The sequence below is a fragment of the Eurytemora carolleeae genome, unplaced genomic scaffold (genome assembly GCF_000591075.1).
Source record: "Eurytemora carolleeae unplaced genomic scaffold, Eaff_2.0 scaffold408, whole genome shotgun sequence".
NCBI lineage: Eukaryota > Metazoa > Arthropoda > Copepoda > Calanoida > Temoridae > Eurytemora > Eurytemora carolleeae.
Window position 1 is genome coordinate 232,755 of NW_019396650.1, and position 27,032 is coordinate 259,786.

Below are 27,032 nucleotides of genomic sequence, written 5' to 3' on the forward strand. Positions count from 1 at the left end.
TTTTCTTAACAAATAATTCATTCAGATATTTACTAATGTGCAACAAACTTATATTTCTATTGCAATTTTTCTGTAATGTTATTGGTGAGCGTGAATGTGATGTCTTACCTTTAAAATCTTTTCTGATTTAGACATCAACATAACTTCAGAATTATTGCCTTTGTGTTATTACCTTTCCTTGTATTACTTAAATAATCATTTAATATTTTCTTAATCATACCATTTGACAATAACTCATTAACAGACTTGATCGTTCACTAAAATTATCTGTTTCATTGATAACAATTTTGTTTCAATATGTTCAATAACGAAATTTTGTTCAAATTTTTTCATATAAAAAATGATTATTCATTCTCTTTTCTTAACAATAAATTCATTCAGATATTTACTAATGTGCAACAAACTTGTATTTCTATTGCAATTTTTCTGTAATATTATTTTTAAAATCTTTTCTTCAGAATTATTGCCTTTGTGTTATTACCTTTCCTTGTATTTTTTCAGAGTTAAAAATGGGTGGTAGGGGGAAGGGTAAATCCCCTGCTGTGCTCGGGGATTTTATTGCCCTCGGTAAGATGATCTTTTATCATTTTGGGGGTAAAGGGACTGTACACGCTCCTCTGACCCTTTAGTGAAAGTAAATTTAACCTAAATTCTGACCTCGTCAACATTGTTTCACCGGCTAGTCCTATTGAGTGTCTGCTTTATTTGCCCAATGTCCTGGCGATATAGTACAAACTGGGACCGGAAAGGTTGACCCGGCTCGGAAATTCAAATGTACTACGGCTTCCCGTGTGTAGGCGTTATTTCATGTGATCATCTTTTTATTGAGTGGTCCGATTAACAACTGTACCATTATACGTTTTTCATTGTTAAATTCTAGCAATTTCCTTCCTTATTCCTGCAACATTAATCTGTAAGTAATTAAAGATTAGTACTTTTTCATAGAAAAGTAGCGATATCAAATCAAGTCTAAAAAGGTTAAACCAAGGAGTATGAAATAGAAGGGAGATACAACTGACGCGGCCCGCCATATCATATGATATTGCATGCTTTGCATACAGTATTTTATTTGAATAAGAAATATTTGTCTGATGTACAATTACTGCGATACAATAACCTATTCTGAATATTTATTAAACAAATGAAGTACCGTCTACAAAGCATGTATAATCATATGGTAGGGTGGGACGCATCAGTTGTATCTCCCTTCTAATCCATACTCCTTGGGATAAAAGGATAACGTTGCGAATCTGACATGCCACTAAATAAATGAAAGTTCACTTGAACGTTAGTCTACAGTCCCGTAATAAAATAAAATTTTTCTTCGCTTAATCTGAGTTCAAGTTATCATACAGAAGTTTTTATTGTAGTTTTCCATTTTCTAGGTTAGATTTATTAATTGATTTATTTTCCCTTTGATAATATTTTATTTCTGAAACAGGAAGTAAACCTGGAGGGAGCGGAAGTAAACCTCCTTCAGTCAGTAATCTCACTCAGGCATCAAATTTTTAATTTAAAATTTGTTGATCTCATTTATACAAGATATGAATGAGCTTTTTGATGAATCTATTTATTCATATTTATTTATTTTCAGTCATGTGTGTTATCAAATCTTTTTCATTCGTCTTTTTGTAAATTAACTATTTCTCATAATTTTAATCAAACCTTAAGTTGTATCTATCTTTCCTTCTATCTATATATTATTCTTGATTTCATCTATCTACACATTTAGCTTATACATATCTATCTATTTATCTACCTGTATTGTATTATTCTATAAGTATTCTTCCAGCTTTGAGTAAGCTACTTGAAAAAATTGCTACAATACAAATTTTCAGATATCTTAATAAGTTCAATATCTTTTACGAGCACCAATATGGATTTAGACCTAAACATAACACAAATCGACCACTTTTGCATTTTATGAATAAAATCTATGAAAACCTTAATTAATATAAACCAGAATTTACATTTGGAATATTCCTTTATTTAACAGAAAAATTTATAACGTCGTGTTCCTCAAGGAAGTGTTCTAGGGCCCCTGCTGTTTCTTCTTTATATACGACTTGCCCCTAGCAACAAATTTTTTTACCACCCTCTTTGCAGATGATACTAGTTTTTTAAAGTCATCTCCTGACATTGCAAGCCTAATACTTGATGCAAACGCTGAACTAACAAAGCAGCAAAATGGTTTCAAGCAAATCTTTTGACACTGAATGTCTCCAAAACAAAGGATATATTATTTAGAAATAAAAATATGCACTTTGATCCCATTAGTTGTAATATATTAATAGGAAATGAGATACTTGAAAGGGATTGGTAATGACTGTGTGAACAAATATTTCAAATTTGTTGTACTTCAACTTGACGAATTTTTAAATTGGGATTTTCAAATTGAACATATCTGGAATAAAATTGCTAGCTCAATCTTAGCTTAGTCTCAAATTAAGAAAATCTTACCATTAAACATTCGTTTACTTGTTTATAACTCTCTTGTAAGGCCTCATATTGAATATGGAATTGTTACTTGGGGAGGGGTTAAAACTCTAAACTGCAAAAAATCAGATCTTTTCAAAAAAGGCAATCAGAGCGGTTAATAATAGTACTCTCAAGGCACATTCAAATCCATTATTTTCAAAACTGAAAGTTCTTAATCTTGATACATCCAAACTTATGGTTTGGACATTTATGCATTTACTTCCCTCTTCCTTCCAAAATATCTTTAAGACTTTAGAATAGAACAAAATCATATTAATTAAAACGGGGGGGTGGAATGCAATTGAAATTGACCTTAAAGAAACTAAATCTGCAAAAATATTTAAAGAAAGAGTAATCAATATTTATCTTGAGAATTATGAGAGGTTTAAATGCGAAAAACCTAGTTGTATATCATGTGAGTAAATTTTATATAAAAAAACTAAAAAACTGAAACTTTATTCGCTTATTTCTGTATCCACCATCCTTAACACCCTGTATTTTTATTTATCTCTACATTAATCCCTCTGATCTCACCCTGCCACAGATCACCTGATAATCTCCTTCCTTCCAATCAACTCCTTACCTATCCAAAAACATATCTTGATATGTGTAACCAATTATATTCAGTATCGTTAACTAACTTAGGGCCAACCACAAAAAATAACCTACCCTGGTTAGGCGGGTCCAAGCTGCATAGTAAATTGTGATTGCTTATTTGTAATATCTAATGATTTGTAGTTGGATAAAAATATAAAATATTTAGCCTATCTTGTCATCTATCTATCTATCTACCTATTTATCTATCTACCTACCTATCTATCTATTTATTTATTTATATATCTCTCTATCTATCTTATCTATTTATCTACCTAGTTGAATTCTCTAAGCAACCTACTGAGTAAGAAGGCTAAACCTAGCAGTGTCAGTAGTTTGACTGGAAGCAGTAAAAAACTAGTGGTAGGAGACAGGTAGGGATGTAATCAAGCAATCAATTAATCAAACAAACGTAATATATTTATCAATCAATAATACTTTAACTTTATATATCAATCAATTAACCAAACACAAACTTAATAAATCAATCAATCAACTGCACTCTTACTTAATATATCAGCCAAACAAATTCTTTCATGCAATCATTCAAACTAGCACAAAATCAAAAAATCAATCAATCAATTCCTAACACTGTCTTTAAATTGACGAAACCCTCAACTATAACACAATCAATCAATCATTCAATATATTTCAAGAACGAATGCCTGGGAGAGTATAGCGGAGGAAGTAAATACTGCTGATCTAGTTAATCTAGTAGAGGAGGCCATAGACACGTTAGTATTCATTCATTCATTCATCTTAAACTAAACAACTAATTAAACAAAGAAGTTAATTAAATAATATTAAGGGATGACATGGAAAGAGTTGACGCCCTACTGTGTGGTGCGGTCAAATCCCTCAGGTCAATTTATTTTACTTTTTCATTTTTGGTTTGGTCGGATTTTTAGATTTATTTGTCGATTGTTTGTACTTTTGATATTTTGTTAATTTGTTTTTGTTGGTTGTTTTTATTCGTTTTTGTTTGTTTGGTTTCACACCGATTTTTGTGTTTGTTTGTTTCGTTATTATTTTTGCTTGTTTTGCTTTTTTTCTGTTTGTCTTTTTTGTTGGATTGTTTGTTTATATTGTTGTGTAGTTTTTTTTTGTTTACTGTAAATGTACTGCAGGAAAGAGAGAGCTAAACCAGATCAGCTGCTCTGGTTAAGTTTAATGTATTTAGTCAAGGAAACAAATCATTTACATTTGATTTGAGTTTGCTGTTCATTTTTAATCTATAATTTTTATGTTGGCTTTCACAAAAAATAATGTTTTTTATCCGAATTTTTCCTTAACATAGATCTTCATTTTTGTAACATATAGTTGAGTAGATAAAAAATTCCAAAATAGCTTAGTAAGATAAATTTCGGGGTTATGGTCTCATCTATCCACTTTTTGGGACACCCTCTATCTTATCTGTAAAGTTTTTTTATGTTTAAATATAATAAGTTTACATATTTGATCAGAGACAATGAAAGTTGATTGTCAGTATTTTACTCTTTGTTTTTATAAGAGAGAACACGACAATATTTTGATCTTTCAAGGGATTTCTTTTAAAATTTAAGATTTTGTTAGACTGACAATTCAATGTTTACAAACTCAGATTATGCTAAAGATGCGCTTTGCTCACTTCTCAAACGGGATGTAAAGGTAAGATCTTCTTGTTTAAAGGGAGTTAATTTAAAGCTTTTAAAGGGTAAAGGAGGATTATATTTGTAATCAAAGAGAATAAAAAATATAGTAGAGTGGAATTTAGACAATCCCTCGGTATGAATTTTGTCAGTTCCTTTCAGCCTGAAAGGGAGTTCAAAGTTTACAAATCATGTAAATGTTCACAAATTATATGCAGTAGAGTACATTAATACAGTATGTTCCCTAGACTATCCATTTCAATTTCGATTTTTTAAAGTTGTTAAATAAACTTTATAAAATGAATCAGGTGAATAAAAAACATCATTTGATTTATAGTTATAACGGAAAATCATCGTTTGTAAAGTGAAAGGCATAGAGTTTATTTGAAATTATCATTGGTCAATTATGAAACCAGCCTATTTCATAATTTGGTTTTCTTTTAATATTAATTTTAGATTTTCTATAAAATGATGTTCCAGGGCCCAAAACGTTATATACAATATATTAAGTGTACCTGCAGTATGGAAACAATACAAAAAAATGGCCGTTTTACACGTTTTTCTAGTAAATTCCACTCTAATATTCAACGAACAGAGAAAGGGGAGAGAGTGGGTATTAAAAATATATTTCTGAGACAGAAATAAGGAAATACTTTTATTTTCTTTAGGAAAGTTACAAGAGCAAAGGAAACTCGTTAGTACCAGTGTTTGCTGCCAGTATTCTAGCCGCAGCGTTCCAGGTAATTTTATTTCTGTTCTACCCATTTAATGTCCCTTTAAAAATATTAGTCCTTTTAAAAGATAAATGCCTCTTACGGAATGATGGTATAAAGTTTGTTAGTTTTCAATTCATACTTGATCAGACAAAGCTTTCAAGGGTACTGTTGTAAATCGGGCATTGTCATCTTTTCATGAAGGGTCACTTGAAATTACGCATAGAGCCCCTGTACATGGTAAGATGGCCTGAAATGTTTACTGTTTAGAATGAACGTGAGTGGCCTGAAGTGTTTGTACGCGTTTATATGGATGATGCCATAGGTAGGATAATTACTCCATTCATTCATTCTCAGGGGTCTATGATTTTAAGAATTCCCCCCATCGCCCCTAACTTCCGGGAAAAATATTTTTACGAGGTAGGAAATGTTTTTTCAAGGTGAAACCCATCCCATCTGTTCATCTATTCATATAATTATCTGTTCATCTGTTCATCTGTTCATCTGTTCATCTGTTTATTTGTGAATTTGTGAATTTGTTCATTCATTCATTCATTCATTCATTCATTCATTTATCCAATTTTCATTCATCCTTACATTTGTTCATTCATTGAAGTAATTATTTTCATTACGTACGTTTTTTCATTCATTGATGTTGTATTCTTTAATTTTTTCATTCATTCATTAAACCTAGGAGAGAGAGTCTGGGTTGATCATCCTGAATGCAAACCATTTGTTGACAATATTTTAACAGGTAAACATTTCTCACATCTTGTAGATAGATAGATAATTTTTCGTTTTGGATTCAACATTCGAAATTTTACAATTTAACTTTTGTATAGAATGAATTCAAAATTTGGAAACTGAGAAAGTTCCATGCAACTTTGTAAAGAGTTCTTACTTAGAGAGATTGCAGACGTAACTATATATGACCCACCAATGTCTAATCTAAGAGAGTGGTAGATCCTACTCACAACTGTACCCGTCAAACTTTTCTCTGACTAAAATACCTAAATTTTCTTTTATTGTGTCTGCTGCATAAATTGTTTACGGAGAAATTCAAAATGAGAAATTTTAGATTAAAAACTAGGATATCTCATTTATTCTTGATTAGAAAAAGGTGTAAAGGGTACAGTTGTTAATCGAACACATTGGTGACAGTCTCTTTAAATTAGTAACTATTTTTTTACAGCCTTTAACACTGTGCTGCCTGCCCAAGTGAAGGGTGGGGATGGAGGAGGTCTGGGGGTAGGTGGGGAGGGAGTAGGTGTGTCCCCACCCACTGGGAGTAGTGGGAGTAGGACTCCCACCAGGTACGGGTAGTATTAATTATTGATTCAATGATTGAATGATTGGTTGGGTAATTAATTAATTCATTGAATGATTCATTCACAATGTTAATGTGATTTTATTTGGAAATTTATCTTCAGGATCAATTTAACAACAATACGTTGTATATAATCAAACTTCATCAGATTTAATTTTCTCAAATTAAAGGGAGTGTTCGCGAAAAATGAAAGGGTATAGGCTTATTGCGATAAAAAAGCGCTTTTGATCGCTACTAATCTTACTTCTATCTGTTGCGTCTATAATGAATGATGATATACAAACGATTGATTGGTTAATAAGACCTTATTTGATTTGATTATGCTTAATAATTAAATATATATATTTTATCTATTGATTAAACCTGATGATGAAATACAAATGATTGATCTGTGGATTTTGCCTGATGATTAAATACTTTTAATTGATCTTTTGATTAGGCCTTATAATAAAATACAAATAATTGATCTATTGATTAGACCTAATGATAAAATACTAATAAATGATGTATTGATTAGACCTAATGATAAAATACAAATAATTGATCTATTGATTAGACCTGATGATAAATTACAAATAATTGATCTTTTAATTAGGCCTGATGATGAAATACAAATAATTGATATATTGATTAGACCTGATGATAAAATACAAATAATTGATCTTTTGATTAGACCTAATGATAAAATACAAATAATTGATCTTTTGATTAGGCCTGATGATGAAATACAAAAAATTGATCTATTGATTAGACCTGATGATGAAATACAAATAATTGATGATTAGGCCTGATGATGAAATACAAAAAATTGATCTATTGATTAGACCTGATGATGAAATACAAATAATTGATCTATTGATTAGACCTGATGATGAAATACAAATAATTGATCTTCCGATCAACAAAGATCCCATCCAGGAGACAAACATATCTGTCGTACAAAGGTGAGAATATTTTTACCTGTAATGGGACAGTTTTCAAAATGATTTCAGGAATTTGTTGGTGGTTGTTTTTTCGTTCTGATGTTTCTTTAGACACCACTTCACAAATCTCTACATTGAATCTTAAATGAAACAAAAAAGCAGAATTCTTATATATAACAAATAATTATCCTTGAAAGAGATAATCATAGGATTTAAGAAAAAATTTCATACAAATTTAAAATAGAGCTTTACAGTGTATTTTACATCATAAACAATGAGTCACCTAGCGTCAAGATTTGAAACTAAATGTGTCCAATTCCATCCAGGTATGGTCAGCAGCAGGAGTATATTGATAAGATGGTTCTAACAGCTGTTAGAGAACAATTGAACAGACGACAAGGAACAGATTCAATCACAAGGAACTTTCTCAGGTATATACCAAGGAAACCAGCACCCTAATGCACCCTTATTCATAAGGTAGTCAGAGGTCATTGTTGTTCAGTGGGGTCAACTTGTGGGACCCTTTCCAATGTCAGATGTCAGAAAACCCCATTCTACTAACTACGTCGTCACAGCGTCGAGCCTGACCCAATGCGACAATTCCACAAGATTTGACGATTATTTGGGGGGGTATCCTTTCATCCTTTCATCCTTTCATCCTTTCATTCATTGATACATTTTTACAATTCGTGTATGGTAGGACCTGTTGTTGTCTGTGGCCTTGAACTGCTGCACCCACTCCCAGCTAGACGTTGAGATCATGAGCGCCCTCAGTAAGATGCGACTAAAAACTAAACCAAACATTAATCTTTTCCTCACCAGTCTCCGAGATCTATGTACTGTACACCCAGAGAACCTGGCAACTATGATGAAACAAACCATCTTCAATGAGTTATCAAATGCTAGGAATGTGTTCCAAGAACTAATTCTTTAAGAAAGCTTAAATTAAAGTCACCCTTTACTTAAAGAAAACTTCAATGAGTTGAGTTCTTTCGACTTCTAATTAAGAAACCTTGGGCGGAATTTAATGATTTGGAGAGAGGTTGCTAAACTACATACCGCCTGTTCAAATCCTGTATCACCAATTCAAAGTTAAAGATTCATTTGGATTTGAATTGGTGATTTAGGATTTGAACGACCGGTAGTTAATTCAAAGATCTCTTCAATTCATTAAATTCTGTCCCAGATTTGTTTTCTGACATAATTTTACTGTTAATAATTATAAAATAACAATTAAATATTGATATGTAATGTAAAGGGATATAAGACCAGTAATTTATCATTTATCTAAAACCCATTACACAGGAAAAGTTAAATCTTGAATATAATCTGAACGCATCTCTGTAGGAACACCAACAACATGGCAATGCTGGCAGTTATGTTTCAGACTGACCCAGAGAAAGCAGCGGGTAGTCTAGCTGCAGTATTTCTTGAACTGCTCCTCCAGAAGGATTGCTATCTCAGAGCTCTCAGGCTCCTTCTCAGAGAGATTGTTAGGTAATGATCTCAAATGGTTTATGGAGCATTAGCACAAAACAGTTAAAAAAAACATTGGGTATTTGATTTGTGAAAAAAAAGATAGGACATTGAATATAGGTCACATTTAATTTCTGGCAATTGTACTAACCTCATAGAAGATTGGGTTTAGTAAATAAGATTCTAAACATTGTACTTATGCCGTGGAATATAGGACATGATTAAAAAATTATTGGATATGGTTTAAGGGACATATGACATGAGACGCAGCACAACCATATTGAAAATGGGGTTTGTTTTTCTAAGATGCCTGAGATATGACCTGAACCTGCCAGTATTCTGCCTCAACCTCATGATGGATAGATTGAAGGACAAGTTCGAGAACTTCAAGGAGTTTGAGTTTAAGGTAATCATTGTTTGCTCAAATCATTGTTTAATTCATTCATATTTAGATTATCAATTTATATCTTAATTTATTTCATATTCTGGTTTAATCATTCATATCTTAGTTCATTCATTCATATCTTAGTTCATTCATTCATATCTTAGTTCATTCATTCATATCTTAGTTCATTCATTCATATCTTAGTTTACCTATTTATTAGTTCATTAATTATTTTATTCACAATTGATTTTTCATTTTAAATGTACTTGAGAATATGTTAATTTATTCATGAATTTATAATTTAGACTGATCGGTTGATAATAATAATATTATGATAGTATAGAAATTATAGAATGATAAATAGTAACAAATTCATTAATTGATTATTTAGGAGCGTATCTTGTGTAGTTTGGTGGATCTTATCACCCTCTCAATCTTCATAGGCGTTAGTCCAGCTGTCAGAGAGGGGTTCAATGCATACTCCAGGTAAAGGGGTTAGTCCAGCTGTCAGAGAGGGGTTCAATGCATACTCCAGGTATAGGGGTTAGTCCAGCTGTAAGAGAGGGGTTCAATGCATACTTCAGGTATAGGGGTTAGTCCAGCTGTCAGAGAGGGGTTCAATGCATACTCCAGGTATAGGGGTTAGTCCAGCTGTCAGAGAGGGGTTCAATGCATATGATTTTAAAAAGATAAAACTTTTATATTCATACATTTTAAATCTCGGGAATTATTTGTAATGTCAAATTTGATCAAAGGTATGAAATAAATAGAAGGATTTATAAGGAAGTGAAATTCTAAGAGGCCCCAATGTGGACCCCCCAGACGCCGTCAGGTGCAGGAAGCACTTGCTCTAACTGGACCTTTAAACCCCCAACAGTTAGACCAATGCCAGGAAAATAAAGAAGATTACATTCCAGCCAGTAAGTTGACTAACCAATTAACACCATTGGTTAGTGGGTATCTGACAACACTTTAGGTGAAGTATAGAGGTTCCCGGTATTTAAAGTGCTCCTGCTAAGACCATTCACCGATCCAGTATCAAGTTAAGTTTGCTGGCTCGTTTCAGTAGCACTTCTTAAGAGGCATTGTCTCTAAATTTCATGATTTTTTTTAAATTTACATCTCATTAGCTTGGTACAGCTGATCTGCCAGCAATCTGTCTGCTACAGACAGAAAGCTTTCTAAGCAATCTTTAATTAGTCGAATCAGAGCCAATCCTGACTTGGGTTCTATCTGAGCCCGAGTCTGTGTTTCACTTGTACTGTACTTGTACTGTAATTGTACTTTACTTGTACTTGTACTGTTCTTGTACTTGTACTGTACTTGTACTGTACTTGTACTGTACTTGTACTGTACTTGTACTGTACTTGTACTGTACTTGTACTGTACTTGTACTGTACTTGTACTGTACTTGTACTGACTGTACTTGTACTGTACTTGTACTGTACTTGTACTGTACTTGTACTGTACTTGTACTGTACTTGTACTGTACTTGTACTGTACTTGTATTGGTACTATATTTGCTGAACTATACTGTACTGTATTCCAGGGGAGATAAGAAAGATATATCTGCGTACAAGCAGTACCTTGTAAACATGAGTACAATACAGAAGAATGTCTGCTGGTGGATGTACGAGGTTGTCCCAAAACAGTACAAACCTGACCCACAGGTACACCTTAAAGACATTTTTAAGATTTATTTTATTTTATACAATGATAACCAGAAAACTCTGAAATAGGAAGACGACTTTTAGACTTCAGTTATGACTTTAAATAGTCTAATGAGCATGGGAAACACCAATTGTGAAGTGCTAACAGACCCATTGCTTAATGGTTTAATTAGTATCTTATTAAACAAATACGCTCAAGTATTGCTACAAAGTCGTTTTTCTATTTCAGAGTTTTCTGTTTATCACTGTTGTACAAATTATATTTAAAAAGGTGCTGATTGCTGAATTATGATATTAAAATGTACACTATATTGTTCAGGTGTACACAAACCTACTGTACAAGCTCTTGTTCATGGCACAGAATCATGAAGAGTACTACAGGTAACCAGTACAATTCAAAAACAAAGTGATACAGAGATATTTACACTGAAAAAGAAGGTTAGATACAGAGACATTAACAGTCCAAAAGACATTGAAATGTACTATTGGTAACCAGTTCAGCACAATTCAAAAACAAAGTGATGAAGAGATACACTACACTACTGGAGTAATAGGCCATCCCTGCAACTTATGATTTGATTTGTTTTGACAGAGATACAAAAATATTCACATAGACAAAGGCAGTGAAATACAGAGACACAAAGCCAGATAGACTTTCCTACAGTTTCACAAAGGAATTGACATACAGAGATACAAAGACATTGACTTAAAGATACAAAAAGACATTGGTATGCAAAGATACAAAGACAATGAAAGTCAGTGAAAAAAGACAATAAGATGACAATGACAACAACAATTACAAAAATAATGACAATGACAATGAAAACAACAATGACAATGACAATGAAAACAACAATGACAATGACAACAACAATGACAAATGACAATGACAACAATGACAACGACAACAACAACGACATTGGTAATTAACCAATTGATTTATCAATCCTCCACGAAGGTTGGATAACTGGCCAACTGAAGCTGATCGAGGGATGTTCTTCAAGATTACTTGTGAGATTCCAGTTCATGAAGATACAATACTGAGGTACATAATGTTATTCTTGTATTTTAGATTATTTCTGATTAGTGAACAATCTCTTTATTTTAAGATGTTCTGATTTGTTGAACAATCCCTTACTTTTAGAATATTCCTGATTGGTCTGCACAAGAACCTCCCCCTGAATGGACAGGATTGTTTAACTATTGCTGAAACTATGATAAAAAGAGCAGCAGGACTACATGCTCTAGTCTCTAAAGAATTTCCTATTCTACACTGTGAGAAGGTATCTATCTATTTATCTAACTAACTATTGCTGAAACTTAGATAAAAAGAGCAGCAGGACTACATGCTCTAGTCTCTAAAGAATTTCCTGTTCTACACTGTGAGAAGGTATCTATCTATTTATCTAACTAACTATTGCTGAAACTTAGATAAAAAGAGGAGCATCTATATATATATATCTATCTTGGCTAATCAGTTTATGGAGTGTGCATATACTTATCCTGAAACTATATCTTTACCCAGTACTATCCATTTAACCAACTATCTATCTATCTATCTATCTATCTATCTATCTATCTATCTATCTATCTATCTATCTATCTATCTCTATCTATCTATGTACCGGTAACGTAATGTAACACTCTATCTTTCTAGGCTAAACAGTTTATGGAGTGTGTATGGGAGTTGACCGCGTATACGTATCCTGAAACTATATCTCTACCTGCCGAATACCAAGCTCCCAGCATGGCCATAACAGCATCTTATTGGAAGGAAAGCTTTGCTAAAAGAAACGATAAAAAATATCGGAATATTTCAAGACATTGTAAAAAAAATGATATTTTGAAATTGAATTTATTTTCTTTTAACAACATCGTGCACATTAGGCCTGGCAATTGCTGTTGATAATGTCTGCGCACAATACTGTTCAGTTTGGGGCGCTCGGATGGGACAGTTATCCTACATTGCGCGCACTTATGGAGATGTGCATCACTTCCCAGGTACGATTTCTTTAAATATTTGTGCTTTAATTTTTCCTTCTATGGTGGCATAAAACATATCCTGTTTGCTCTCCGCTTACTCCCTAAATACTGACTAACTCAGCTCCCTAGTTTTTATTTTTATTTTTTTTACCATACTTTCCACTTAACATTTATGTTTGTTCCCCCACTTCTCATACAACAATGATCATCACCCCTAATAGTGGGAAAGGGGCAGACGGCCCCTTTTCTCACCTTCTTGCCCCTGAAGGTACTAGAGTCTGTACCTGATACATTAATAAACTTAGTGCCCTCCTAGTTTTTAACTGTGATGCTCCTGAAAATAATACCCTACTCTCTAGTTTGTGTTCCCTCCTCCTACCCTGGTCCTGGGAGCTCCTGAACGTGTTGATGAAGTGAGGAACCAGGAACTCCAGCTAGCACAGCTTGAGAACCAACAGATTTTAGGGATACATTCATTCATTCATATATCGTCCTTTTTCATTCATTCATTCATTAATCCTTTTATTTAATCATTCATTCATTTATTCATCCTTTTCATTTATTCATTCATTCATTCATTCATTTATTCATTCATTCATTTATTCATTCATACATTAATTTATTCATTTAATTTTTGATCCTTTCATTCAATCAAGCATTACTTAATTCATTCATTTATTCATCCTTTCATTCATTTGTTTATTTATGATTCATGTATTTACTTGTTAAGTCGCTTATTTTTTTATTCATTCAATCATACTTATATTCATCAAATCAGCGGATACAGCAATACATTTTTTAAGATATGTAGTATATGTTTTTAATTTTAAAGGTTAAGATCTTTAACTCATAATTCATAATAAGTTGTTCTGTCCAATATTTATATATATCCCTTCACTTTTCTATTTAAACACTGCGCCGAGCTAGATAAATGAGTGTACTGTAATATAGAGTTTGAATCTCGGCTAGCCGCAGCGTCAAGTAAACAGGTTATTACGGAGCAGAGCAGTCTTCTACTATCAACAATTACAAGGTAGGAGGACTGGAGTAGAGAGGGAAGGGGAGATCTAATCGAAAATGTGAAAGATATCGTCTTTTTCCTGACTCGAAAAGTGTTGCATTTGAATGATTTCTCCATTAATGGGCGAGTCACTATTTAATGAGAAGCCGCAAACGAAAATAAAACAAAAAAATGGATGTCTAATTGAGTCCGAAGTCTATTTCATATAAAGGAAGATGTTTAAAAAATATCATTGAAAGGAACTGATTCTCGCCATAAAATTCAATTTATCTTTGCAACTTTGATTTTGCAGAATTCATTGTATGACTAATAGTAATAAAATGGCCATAACTTCAGGTTGCAAAGATTTAAGGATTAGGGACCTCGGTAATTAGAGGCTTATTTTTTTGGTTAGGATGGATCCTCTTGGACCCCTACGACGTCCTCCTGCTGGAGTCCTTGAACAGCTGAAGCAGATGAATAGTCATTACAAGCTGGGTCATCTCCTCTGTAGAAGTAGACAACCGGACTTCCTACTCGATATTCTTCAGGTATTAGAGTGGTAATGACCCCCCCCATACTCATCCCAGAACATCTAGGACATGCTTGTCCGCTTTGTCTGTATAATCACCTTTTTCTCAAAATTCACACTTAGTAATTAAGCAATGTTATAATTTTTTTGCTGTTTTGTTAAATCTAAAAAATTAATTTTATTTTAGAGACAGGGAACCCATCAAGCGATGCCGTGGTTAGCCGACCTAGTGGAATCTAACGAAGGAACATCGTCAAATCAAAAAAAAAACTCCGCCAAAATTATTTTATTCTTACCAAGATTACACTGGGCCACTTATTTTTGAACAAACAAGGACTTTAAATATTCAAACTTGATTATTTTTTTCATCCTGTTAATTAATTTTTTCTCGCAATTTAAGCATCAAGAGTAAAAAACCTTACGGAGTAAAAAAATAGAAGATTGTTCCACATTTTTTGAAAATATATGATGGGCGGATTTTTGGTAATGTCAATTTGGTAATGACAATTTGTAATGACATTTTGGTAATGACAATTTGGTAAGGTGAAAATTTGGCAACGACAATTTGGTAATGACAATTTGGTAAGCTCACAAAAATGACAATTTGGTAAGGACAAATTGGTAACAACAAAAAAGTGACAATTTGGTAGCTACAAAAAAGTGACCATTTGGTAATAACAATTTGGTAACTACAAAAAAGTGACAATTTGGTAATGACAATATGGTAACTACAAAAAAGTGACAATTTGGTAATAACATTTTGGTAACAACAAGAAATTGACAATTTCTTAATAAAAGTTAAATTTAATTCAGTTTAATGTTTAATAATGTGCTGTTTCTGAGATTATTTAGGGTTAGGTTAGGTGAAGTCAATTTATGACCCAAAAGTTGCGGCTAGGATGGGCTAAGGGCCAAGCACTGCATCCTCTTAAATGTTATATGTTGATTATAAAAGGGACATATAAAAAGTAACATTTTAATAACTTCCTAACATTGACAATTAAGTAACTTCAAACGAATGACAATTTGGTAACTTTATTAAAGTGACAATTTGATAATCAACGCACACATAAAGTCCGTTCTTGTTGTAGTATTTAAATCCTTCTGAATCTTGTAACATTTTCCACCCCTAGAAGAGGTAAAAGGGTCCAGTGCCCCTTTTACAAAGAGCACATAGTGGTTGTTGATTTATTCGGTAGTTTCTTGAATTTTGGATTTATTAATACAATGCAATGTTTTTGCAGGCGAGTTGGCCCAGACCATACAATATCCACTCTAGATCTTGTTCCAACTACTCATAAAAGTGGTTTTTGCTATTAATAACTTTAGTCTTTCATTTTTATTCTTTTATTTTTTAGTTTTAATTTTTATTCTTATTTTTATTTTATTTTTCATATATTACGAATTTTCATATTTCTTAAATTTAATATTCCAAAGTAAACCAGGATTAGAATGATTGTTTGATTTACAATTAATTTATCCCAAGAAAAACTAGGATGGCCATTTTAGGTATTAATGTCTGGTATTCAAAAGTTGTGAAATCTAAAATATCCTGGAAAATTAAGTTTAAATTGAATTGCTATGGTTTTGTGTCATCGATGCTGGATTAGAAAATTCGTGGAACAATCTAAGAGAAATCTTGGATGAACGATGGTTGAGAGACCTAAGCCCCCAGTTTTCCAGAAGAAATTCTGCGCCTATACATTTCTCGAAATGTGTACTAATAACATATGAATAAGAAATTCATGATGCAAGTCTCCTCTTTTTGCAGTATATGACACGACTGTGATTGAAACGTGGTTTTTAGAAAATATTGCGAATTTTACAATTATTTTTGGCGCATTTCTTTTGTGCAGAAATAAAAGATTCTTAGAATCATCTATCTTCAATTGAATAAAAAACTAATAAATCAATTTTACATAATATCACTTTTATTTCGTTTACTAAATTTTTATTACCAAATTGTCACTTTTGTGAGCTTACCAAATTGTCATTACCAAATTGTCATTACCAAACTGTCGTTACCAAATTGTCACCTTACCAAATTGTCCTTACCAAATTGTCATTACCAAATTGTCATTACCAAATTGTCATTACCAAATTGTCAATACCAAATTGTCATTACCAAATTGACATTACCAAATTGTCATTACCAAATTGTCATTACCAAATTGTCATTACCAAATTGTCATTACCAAATTGTCATTACCAAATTGTCATTACCAATTTGTCATTACCAAGTTGTCATTACCAAATTGACATTACCAAAAATCCGCCCATTAAATATATTTCTGTCTGGGTTGACACTCTTTATTTCTTGAGATTTGTTTCTGTTTTATGAAGACTTCTAATTCCAGAGCACTTTTATAAATAAAAATCCTCATAATTTGGAAAATCAAATTCGACAATAAATTTTCCTATTTTTTTACTGAATCATATTAAGAATGTGTTTTTGATTGATTGTCGCGTATTCAGGAAGTCTTTCCGTTCTGCCTGTTCAGTGTCTGTGTGAGTTCCTTCTGAACGATTCCTTAAAGGTAATTTGGTTTAGTTTTGTGAGCTGAACCCTTAAAATAAGTCCATCTCCTTGAAAACATAATTTCAAATGTGGTTTAAAATTGACTTGCTAATTTCTACTGGAGTAATAATATAAGAAATTGTCTGAATAAAACACTTTTCAACAACTTAATCTTCCACATTAATGATCAGATAAAAAAATTAACTTAATAATTGGGTGGTAAGGTTGTAAATCAGATGTGCCTCTCTTTTTTAAATTGAGGGACACATGAAATAACAAAGACCGTCCCTTTAAAGATTTGATAACAAGGATATGGTTGCAGGATCCGAGTAGCCAGGAGCAGGACTCCACAGGGAAGTCCGGTAAGGAAGTGAAGGACCAGGAGACTGGTAGAAGATCAGGACGAAAAGCAGGAATGCCAGAGATTATTAATGTTAAAAGGATTATCCCTACGTTTAAAGTGATTCTTTTGTAAATAAGAGTTCAGTTAACGATCCCAAATTGCTTCCCTTTAGAGGTTTATCAAATTAACTTTGAAATGATTGTTTTAAAAGTTAGGTTTTTGTTCCTATTTTCATGACTTCTGTGCGTCTGTGTAGAAGAGTTGCTACGTCACCTTCAGACTGTTCTACAGAACCCAGATACAGATCCTACCAGCTGTCTTGAGACTTTAGACTACTTTCTCAGGAGACTATCTAGTCTTCAGTCTCAATCCAGACTACAAGCTCTTCAAGGTAACCATTAGACTAACTTCTCATGAGCCTTAATCTTCAGTCTCAATCCAGACTACAAGCTCTTCAAGGTAACCGTTAGACTACTTTCTCAGGAGACTATCTAGTCTTCAGTCTCAATCCAGACTACAAGGATAGATAATATTGATATTAATGAATATGTTTGGTAGGATTACGCCTGCTAGTGACCCCTGTAATTACTGAGGATGATATTAATGAATATGTTGGGTAGGATTACGCCTGCTAGTGACCCCTGTAATTACTAATATTGATATTAATGAATATACGCCTGCTAGTGACCCCTGTAATTACTAATATTGATATTAATGAATATGTTGGGTAGGATTACGCCTGCTAGTGACCCCTGTAATTACTGAGGATGATATGGAGGTGGATAATGTTGAACCCGAAGAGGAGAGCTCTGCCTGGCTCCTTCAGCATATACCAGCCCTACCCTGCTTCAGGTACCAGATATACCCTCACCGCACCAAATCAAATAATTTTGAAGATCATCCCCATCATCAAATTTATCACTTATTTTCAGACCCTGTCTCTCCCCTCATGTTTTAGAACTAACTCCCCCCCCCCTCTCACACACACAGAACCAAAGAGTCAACGTAAATTTGTGTTAAGGGCATCTTTAAATGTAAATGATTATGCATCTTTTTTTTCCTTCCTTCCAATTTTGCATCATTCATTTAGAGAGAGTGTTAAATACGGATGTTTTCCTGTACTGTCTTTGCTACAGAAGTCACTTATATTGAAAATAATCAATGTTTAGCCAGAATAACAAGAGTGTTTCTGTAATCCTTAATCAGATAAAGATTTACAGGATATTTTTGTGATAATTGGAGGATTAATTGAAATGACGTCTACAGTCTAACGAGATAATCTCTAGGTTGGCGTATCCGTCGATAGCATCAGCGCTTCGTGAAGCCTGTGAGGTTGAGAGTGACCCGCTGACGGTCAGTTTATACATCAGGTTCCTCTCCCAAACTTGTCCGGTCAACAGTCTACCTGACCTCGCAGATCTTGCTCTAGGTATTGATTTCTTAAGCATTTGGATCCTTTCAATTTGACTGGCATTAGCTTAAGAAATATCAAAACATGTTTTAATCTGTAAATATTTTGGTCTTATTTAAATCTCAGATTAGTCATGATGAGGTTTTGATGTAGTCATAGCTTAAACACATTAAACCACTGTCCGAGAAGAAATATTGGAGAAACCGTTGTTTTTCTCTCTGGAAATTCTGTATCAAAGCTTGCGATAGAAAATATACGATATCTTTCTCATTAGAACTCTTAAAAAGATTTTATATTTTGCCAATGTGAATTCGGTGTAAAAATTCTTTAATTTGATTACGGCTTGAAATTAAGTAAATTTTGATTGTAAATTTGTTAGATATGGCGAGTGTGATAGTAGAACGATCAAGTGTTCTACCCGCTCTATTACCTGGATCTTCTCATACTACAATAGGTAATGCAGCTTGAATAAACGGTATACTCAAACAACTCAGAATATTTAAACCAAACTAAGAACATTTCCCTGGTTCTACTATGTTTAACGGTCAAATTTGAGGCAAATCGGTCAAGTCAGACATTCATACAAACAGACAAAATTACAAATTCACATATTAAGATATTTTCTTTAAATCGTTTGCTCCAATAAAAACATTTTTGTGCGCAGCGATACAAATTGATTTTTTTATTTTACGAATTAAAGAAGTATCATGAATATGGGCATTGACATGATTATATAAAATTTACTCTCACCCTGCTTCTAAATTTACTTTAGTGGTTGCATGTAAGTTAATCGCTGAATCTCAGTTTTTCAGGAAAACGTATCAATTTTTAAGGGTACAAAAAATGTGAAATGTTTCAATATTTTTAAGTTTTTTTTACAGGTCGTGATGTGGAACAGTCAACATTTCAAGCACTTCTCCACGTGTTCAATAGGTAGTTTTTTCTTAATCTTTTTCTCAGAATACATAAATCATATATCAGTATTTTATTTTTAATTTTTGTAAATTTTTTTTTTAAAACTTGCAAATTAAAGTATTTCAGCAAATAACTTTATCTTATCTTTTATCTAACTTAATACAATATATATATATGGATTAGTGCTCACTGAAGGGATTAACTAAATACAATATATATATATGGATTAGTGCTTACTGAAGGGATTAACTAAATACAATATATATATATATNTTTGATCGAGACATTGATTAAATTAATTTTGTTCTTGTCAAAAACGACCATTTTGATTTCTCAGTGTTCCTTTATAAGGGAGTGACGAGCAAAGAGAAGGGTTGGAGATTAAAGCTCAGTAGTCTTTGATTGAGGGCTCTCAAAATAATTTTTAAAATTTAACTGTTTCATACCCGTCCAACGGAAAAGACGGAAGTCACAGCCTGACATAGGATTCATCTTTCACATAAAAAATCAATGAAATATTCTGATCATCGGAAACTATTATGGGAATTATTAAAATTTTCAAAATTCAATGCCTTTATCCTTCTCGAATACTAAACGAACACTGATGCATCTATTCGTGTTTACTAATTCCGCCCAGGGAGGGACTGGTTTCAATATGTACGCAGAGCTTACGTAACTGCAATTAACTTTCCTTGCATTATAACCTTGGCTTGTACTGTTTTTTTATGTTGCGATGTTAGTTGTGGATATTTATTTTTCTGCTCCTAGTCTTTTGGTATTCCTGTTGAATCCATGTCTAAGCTACTCCAGACCTTGGACCAGGCAGTCCAGGCAGACCTGGACTCAGTAGCCGAGTCCGTGCTAGACAAGAACTATATGGGTCAACTTGTAGCTGTTCAGCATAAGCGTGGGGCCAGTGGGGGACTAGTATTTGCTAAGGCTCTGGGTCTCTCCTTAGATTTAGGAATGGAATGTTTTCTTCCAAGTTTATGATTATTTCTGTTAAGATTGGAAGCATTTGTTGCGCTCCAAATATCAATGTTTACGGGAGTTCAGATTTTAAAACCCAAGCAAATCAACATATGATTAGCTTAAATATTGACGGATAGGCTTTTCAGCTTGACCCATTATTGACAAAACTGCATAATATCATATTTGCTTCCATTATTTTTCGTTGTCCTTTTCCGAATTGAGATTAAGATGTATCCCTTCAACTACACAGGGTTTTGGAATCAGTCTTGACTGAGACCATTACTTCCGAAGGCGGTCTGGGGATCCCACATAGGGAATCTTCCGCGATCTTTTCTTTTATCTGATAGGATTGAAACCAATACTAAAACAGCCATTGCGATATTAACACTTTCTTTATGGAATCCCTGAACAATTGTAATATGAAAACATGACCAAATAACCAGGAAACTCTGGATTAAGCCGTGGTCCAATGCCTGCCCCACTGCCAACCCTAACTATCCCTCCTAGATCTACAACATCTATTCCTCCAAGTCAGGTAAGGACCTTAAAGGGGCTGTTGAATTAATTTATAGAGTGGCATGTCCATTCAACGATGGTATCCTTTAAACCTTTATCCGTGCAACAATGATGAAGGTATCATTTTACTTCCGGAAGTCACTTTTATAAAAAAAACTTTAATTGGAAATTGGATATTATTAATTTTTCGGATAGAAAACGAGTATACCTTAATTATTTCTAAGTTGGTGTAGAAAGGGAACTGTTCCCTGTTTTTCTTCTCAGAGTACCACATTTCCTTCTTTTTTGATTCATTATTCACTTTTTTGAATGACTAGCTAGATATTACTTGTTAGGTGTATACAACTCTTCTGCATTTAATGGATTGTGGAACCTCGGGTCGGCTCTCTTCATCAGAGAAACAAGATACATTCAGAACTTTACAGAAGTATCTATCCCAGGTAGGAAGCTATTAATTTAGAGGTATTTTATAAAATAAATCTTAGCATTTTTTCTAATGTGTGCTAAACGCATTATATTTATCTTTCTTTCACTTAATTTTATCTTTTTATTTTGCTAAAAAGCTTTTATTTCGGAAGATTTTCTTTTCGGTCTTTACATTAAATCAGAAATCTGTGTTTAACTTTTTCTTTCTCAATAGAATGATAGGCGCAATTTTTTAACTTAAAGTAATTTTGTTTTGATCTTAATTTCCCTTCTTTCAGGAGATATCCTGTGGTAGTGAGATAACTCCTTATGTTTCTGCCACACTGACAGGACTTGAGTCAATTCTCAGTTCGGATTTAAAATCTAGTTTCGTCACTTCACTTAGGTAAATATTACCTTAGTATTACAATGAAATAATTTCTATAATATAGGGGGGGGGGGGGAGCTTTAAACGCGGAAACAAACGGCAGAAAGGCACTTTGGAAGACTTTTGTAAAAGATGAAATGAAAATATTATAAATTGATAATTATTTAAACTTCATATAATTTTGCGGACTGTAATTATTGAATGTTGTTTGTTCAGCAAGAAGGGCTCTGTCTCCTGCCCTTTGTTCCGGCTGCTGAACCAGGCACATTGCCGCAAACCAGATTCTAGCGCAGCACGTTCTCTCCTGTCGTCTTTTCAAACCATTTTGGATAAATTGCAGGCTCTGAAGGTATAATTATCTCATCTTGTTCGTACTTAAGGAAGGTGCCATTTAACCACTAAGATACAGAGAATTTTACTCAGATAAACGATTTGTAAGTCTGAACAAAGTCCGAGTTCTGCAGCTTGCACATTTAGGCCACTTGGAAAAAAGTGCATTTTGGAAACTAACTTTTGGGATTTTGAATGTCTGGGGAGTTAAAAGTCCCTTTGGAAATAGCCATTTGGGAATTCGGTTTTTTAGAAATCTACAAGAATGTGGCTATAGAGTCGACTGTACGGAATATATATTGTTTTTCTTACTTTCACGGTTCTCTGGAGCTGTAATTTTGTACATTGTATTGAATAAGTAGTTAGTTTATGTCTAAATAATTGTTTTCAACGCAAGAAACTAAATTCTGATCTTCACATTTATAGAGTTCAGGTCGTCATTAGACTCTCATACTTTGTTGTGTAAACCTGTACCATCAATAACAAACTCCTTGTTTTAGTTGAAGACTCCACTGATCAGTTTATTGTCTGGATACATCAAGCAGTTGAACCAAACTCCAGCCTCTACCCTTCCCGTCTCGACCTCGCTCTCCCTCAAGTCTGGAAACCTAGAGGCTGAAATTAAAAAGCTTGCCTTGGATGCCCTCAGGAATAGATATTACCCAACTGGTTTCCCCCCCTGTCCCTTCTTAAACAAATTTTCCCCAAAAGGATAATTACTGTTCAGTATAAAATTTAGGAGTGCCCCGTGATTTGTCCAGTTTTTGTTTTACATTTCTCCATTGCATTCACACACCTCTTTTTAATCGACTTGGGGAGTTAAAAATTCTATATAAATATGACTGAAGAGTAATATTGATTAGAAAGGAGAATACAGGAGATTTGGTCAAATCGCTTTCAGGTAAAAGAAAGGCGATTTAAAAGCTTAGGCTGGAGACTAAATTGTCGAGTTCTGTCGAAGTGACTTTTTTATTTTAATAAAGGGACTGTTTCAGATATTTCGACTTTTTGATCAAAGTGCGACAACAACGATTAACACTAATCTCATATATTATAAACAAGGGCGAAAAATGTTCTGTGTTTTGTTTTTTATTGAATCGGAGTCCCTTTTCTAAATCTTCATTTTACCACTGAAAGATATCTCTCTAAATCTGAAGTTGATAATAGATGTTAGCAATCCTTAAAATACAATTTCTTTGGCAGTTGCATTCTTATCCCCGTCCAGAACAAATATGTATGTCAATCTAATGATTGAAGACAGTGATTGTTTACATTTTGCTGTACAACATACAGCTGGTCGGCGTTTATTCAGTACAATGAAGACAACTTTTCTCATTGTTTCCACCTTTATGTGTATCCACTATCCATGCTGTTTGAAAGCTGCTTAGTAGAAATTAAAAGTCGGCTTTATTGTATTGATATAAATAGTGACGACTGTTTTATGACAGATCAAGAATTATCCTTGGAATTCACAAACTTGTTCAAACGTTTTCGATAGAATTCCGATCTTTACTGATTCCTAATACTTTACAGTGAAATGTACACAACCTCTATCTTTCTCTCCTACTTGAACTCTCATGTTGGATTCCCCTAGGTTTACTACTGGAGGATGAAGCAAGGGGAGAAGGACAGGTCCCTGGAATACTCCAGGATTGGTTGGATCTTCTGGATCCAACAGTTTTATCCTCTCTTCCAACACTCCAAACCCAGCTGGTGTTTGCGAAGGAGGGGGAGGGGAGGAGGGAGGGGAAGAGAACCAAATCAAGTCGTCCGTACCTTCTGAGCTTGTTAACACATCAGGTGATATTACGATTACAACAAGAAATATTTCTCTTGAGTCCCAGTACCAACCGCCAATAGTCATACTGTGTTATTTTGTTTTTATTAAAAAATGAAGGATTTTTAATTTGTATTTGTTATATCTCATTTTCAGGGATTAAGGACCACGAGTTACATGTTGTAATAATCCTTCTGGAAACTTTTACTCAAAAGACTAAACAAAGACGACATTTATTCAACTTTATTATTGTTTCCACTAAACTAATACTACATCTAAACATATGTCTGATAATAAACAGACTAAAAATGTTAAATAACCTTTGTTTAATGTTCAATTTGGAATAAAGTTTAGCTTTTACATTTTTTTTCAAAACATTTAATTGTTTACCCAAAACTGATGATTTCTTTATATTTGTCTATCAAGTTACAACAGGTACCACAGGTACCACATTATATTTAACGCATGTTATCATTTTTCATTGGCATTAAAGGACAACGAAGAATATTCTATCCCGGGATTGTTTTTAAGAAAGACTTAATGTCATGTCTTCACTGACATGGTTTGCTTTGACATTCTTTATATTTGTGTAATGTCTAGGCAAGCTGGTCTGTGCTACGGAGTACAGTAGATATGGTTCTTCAGCAGTACAGACCTGATCTAGATCAATCAGCTGTTCTTGATTTCCTCACTGCTTGTATTCATATTCCTAGGCTCTGGCAGGCAGGCAGATATACTTCAACTGAGGCCGAATTTAAAGAATTTGAGCCGCGGTTTAAATTTAAGCCGCGGCTCAAATATGGTTGGTTCCACTTAAAATTGTATTAAATTTTTCAAGATTTAAGCCGGCGCTTAATTGAAACCGGTTTTTGGGGATTTGAGACGCAGCTCAAATTCAATAAATTTGAACACTGGAACCGTGGTTGCTAAACTACCTACCCTGCACCAGTTTAAATCCTTCTGAATCTTAAACTTGTATTCCCAGATCATTATTTGCAATGCCAAGTATAACCATTGACCATTGAACACTGTTAAAAGACATTCTTTCATTTTATTTGTAATATCACCGAAAATATGGCTAAAAATCATGGAGAAGAATGATAAGGATATTTTACAAATTTTTTATAAATTTAAAATTCTGTTCGTGTGCCTATACAAATGTTTGTTCGTTTAGATAGCGTGAGTAGAACTAAAAGTTTGTCAGTATTTTATTTTTTTATACTAAAGCTATAAATCTTCAGTAATTTTTCTTAACAAAAAGTTTTAAGGGTAAAAATTGTAAATCTTGAAAAGTTTGAAGCTTTAAAGTCGATCTATATCTGTTTGTCGTAAAGGGAAGAGATCAGAATCCCTCCAAACATCAAACTCCTCCGAACCCATTGGATCTTGATACTCCAGCACTTCAGGTATATTAGACTCCTCCGAACCCATTGGATCTTGATACTCCAGCATTTCAGGTATATTGAAAGACTCCTCCGAACCCATTGGATCTTGATACTCCAGCACTTCAGGTATATTAAAAGACTCCCCCGAACCTATTGGATCTTGATACTCCTGCCCTTCAGGTATTTTAGACTCCTCAGAACCTATTGGAATTGATACTCCTGCACTTCAGGTATAGTTGCGAATCATACGGATTTATTTGATATTGCAGAAATAAGTAATAAAAAATACTTTTTTAGTTTGGTCCTTGTTGAATAATAAAATTTCGACTTTTTTAAGATAACATTATAATAATATCTTTAACATAGGTGATGTTTTTAAATAGTAGAGTGAAGAAAAATTCTGAATGATAACAGTAATAATAATGATACTATTTTTCAGGTGGTTGGTGAGTACATTGTAGTTGAGGGGGTGGAGGGAGGTGAAGACAAAATAAAGAAGAGAATTCCTTTGATTCTCAGGTAAGGTATTCACTGTACAAACCTAAAGGGACTGTGAATCTAATTTCTAAATGAGTATCAATGAGTAAGATATTGTTGCTTCTAGCTTGAAATTAGATAAATTTGACAATAACCTTCCTTGTATCTATTGCATAAGTCCGCAAGATACTTTTCTAGAGAAACCACAATTGAAAATACTCAATTTTCAGCTAGAAAAACAACTTCATCATAGTTTTGTTTTCCAGGTGTCTGGGTAAACAGGGACAGAGAGAAATAGGATTTATCAATCATATTATTCATCTGGCAACAGACCAGGACAAGGACAAGATGGGAGAAATGGACACGGATAAGAGAGGAGAAAAGGACAAGAAGAATGTAGATGAGAGGACTAGAAGAATGGCGAATTATTTGCTTCTCCAGGTACTAATATTCAAATAGTAATTATAAAAAAAAAATTTAACTAAAATCACAATATCCTTATTTTCCATAACAATACCTTTCAACAGGTTGAAACTCAGTCTCAACAACCAACTATCATTTCCAACAAAGTGAAGAATCTTTTCTAACGCTTTTTATCGATTTTTTGTTATAAGATAGGGTTTTCTGCTAGAATTATAACTTTAGTCCAAAGAGAATAGAATATATAGTAGAGAGGAATTTACTAGAAAATAGTGTAAAACTGCCATTTTGTTGTACTGTTTCCATACTGCAGGTGTACTTCTCATATTTGTGCTATATAACCTTTTGGGCCCTGGAACATCATTTTATACAAAAATTTTCTTGAAAATTATTTGATTTTCTGTAAGTCAATTCTCTGATAGCCTGTCATGCACACGTGGATAAAAATCAATCTAAAATTTTTTTT

The 27,032-nt window shown here is 33.4% G+C and overlaps 1 protein-coding gene across 1 annotated transcript; it reads left to right on the top strand.

Moving 5' to 3' along the window:
- The first annotated feature begins 339 nt into the window (after nucleotides 1-339).
- Nucleotides 340-26,620, top strand: LOC111706888 (integrator complex subunit 1). Its single transcript, XM_023479834.1, has 48 exons — nucleotides 340-567; nucleotides 1,442-1,497; nucleotides 3,352-3,446; nucleotides 3,729-3,806; nucleotides 3,881-3,934; nucleotides 4,200-4,257; nucleotides 4,645-4,719; nucleotides 5,369-5,440; nucleotides 5,684-5,738; nucleotides 6,108-6,167; nucleotides 6,606-6,726; nucleotides 7,604-7,684; nucleotides 7,990-8,094; nucleotides 8,166-8,169; nucleotides 8,364-8,569; nucleotides 9,011-9,160; nucleotides 9,446-9,545; nucleotides 9,916-10,010; nucleotides 11,074-11,194; nucleotides 11,514-11,575; nucleotides 12,153-12,239; nucleotides 12,339-12,477; nucleotides 12,852-12,968; nucleotides 13,082-13,195; nucleotides 13,537-13,642; nucleotides 14,129-14,210; nucleotides 14,593-14,728; nucleotides 14,897-14,954; nucleotides 17,185-17,246; nucleotides 17,550-17,640; nucleotides 17,827-17,961; nucleotides 18,302-18,422; nucleotides 18,857-18,999; nucleotides 19,361-19,435; nucleotides 19,863-19,914; nucleotides 20,534-20,543; nucleotides 20,665-20,860; nucleotides 21,312-21,403; nucleotides 21,720-21,824; nucleotides 22,089-22,195; nucleotides 22,394-22,526; nucleotides 23,008-23,156; nucleotides 23,371-23,408; nucleotides 24,102-24,307; nucleotides 24,885-25,007; nucleotides 25,619-25,690; nucleotides 26,109-26,188; nucleotides 26,413-26,620. The coding sequence occupies exons 1-48, from the start codon at nucleotides 510-512 to the stop codon at nucleotides 26,603-26,605; spliced, it is 4,728 nt and encodes a 1,575-aa protein (XP_023335602.1). The 5' UTR covers nucleotides 340-509; the 3' UTR covers nucleotides 26,606-26,620.
- The last annotated feature ends 412 nt before the right edge of the window (nucleotides 26,621-27,032 follow it).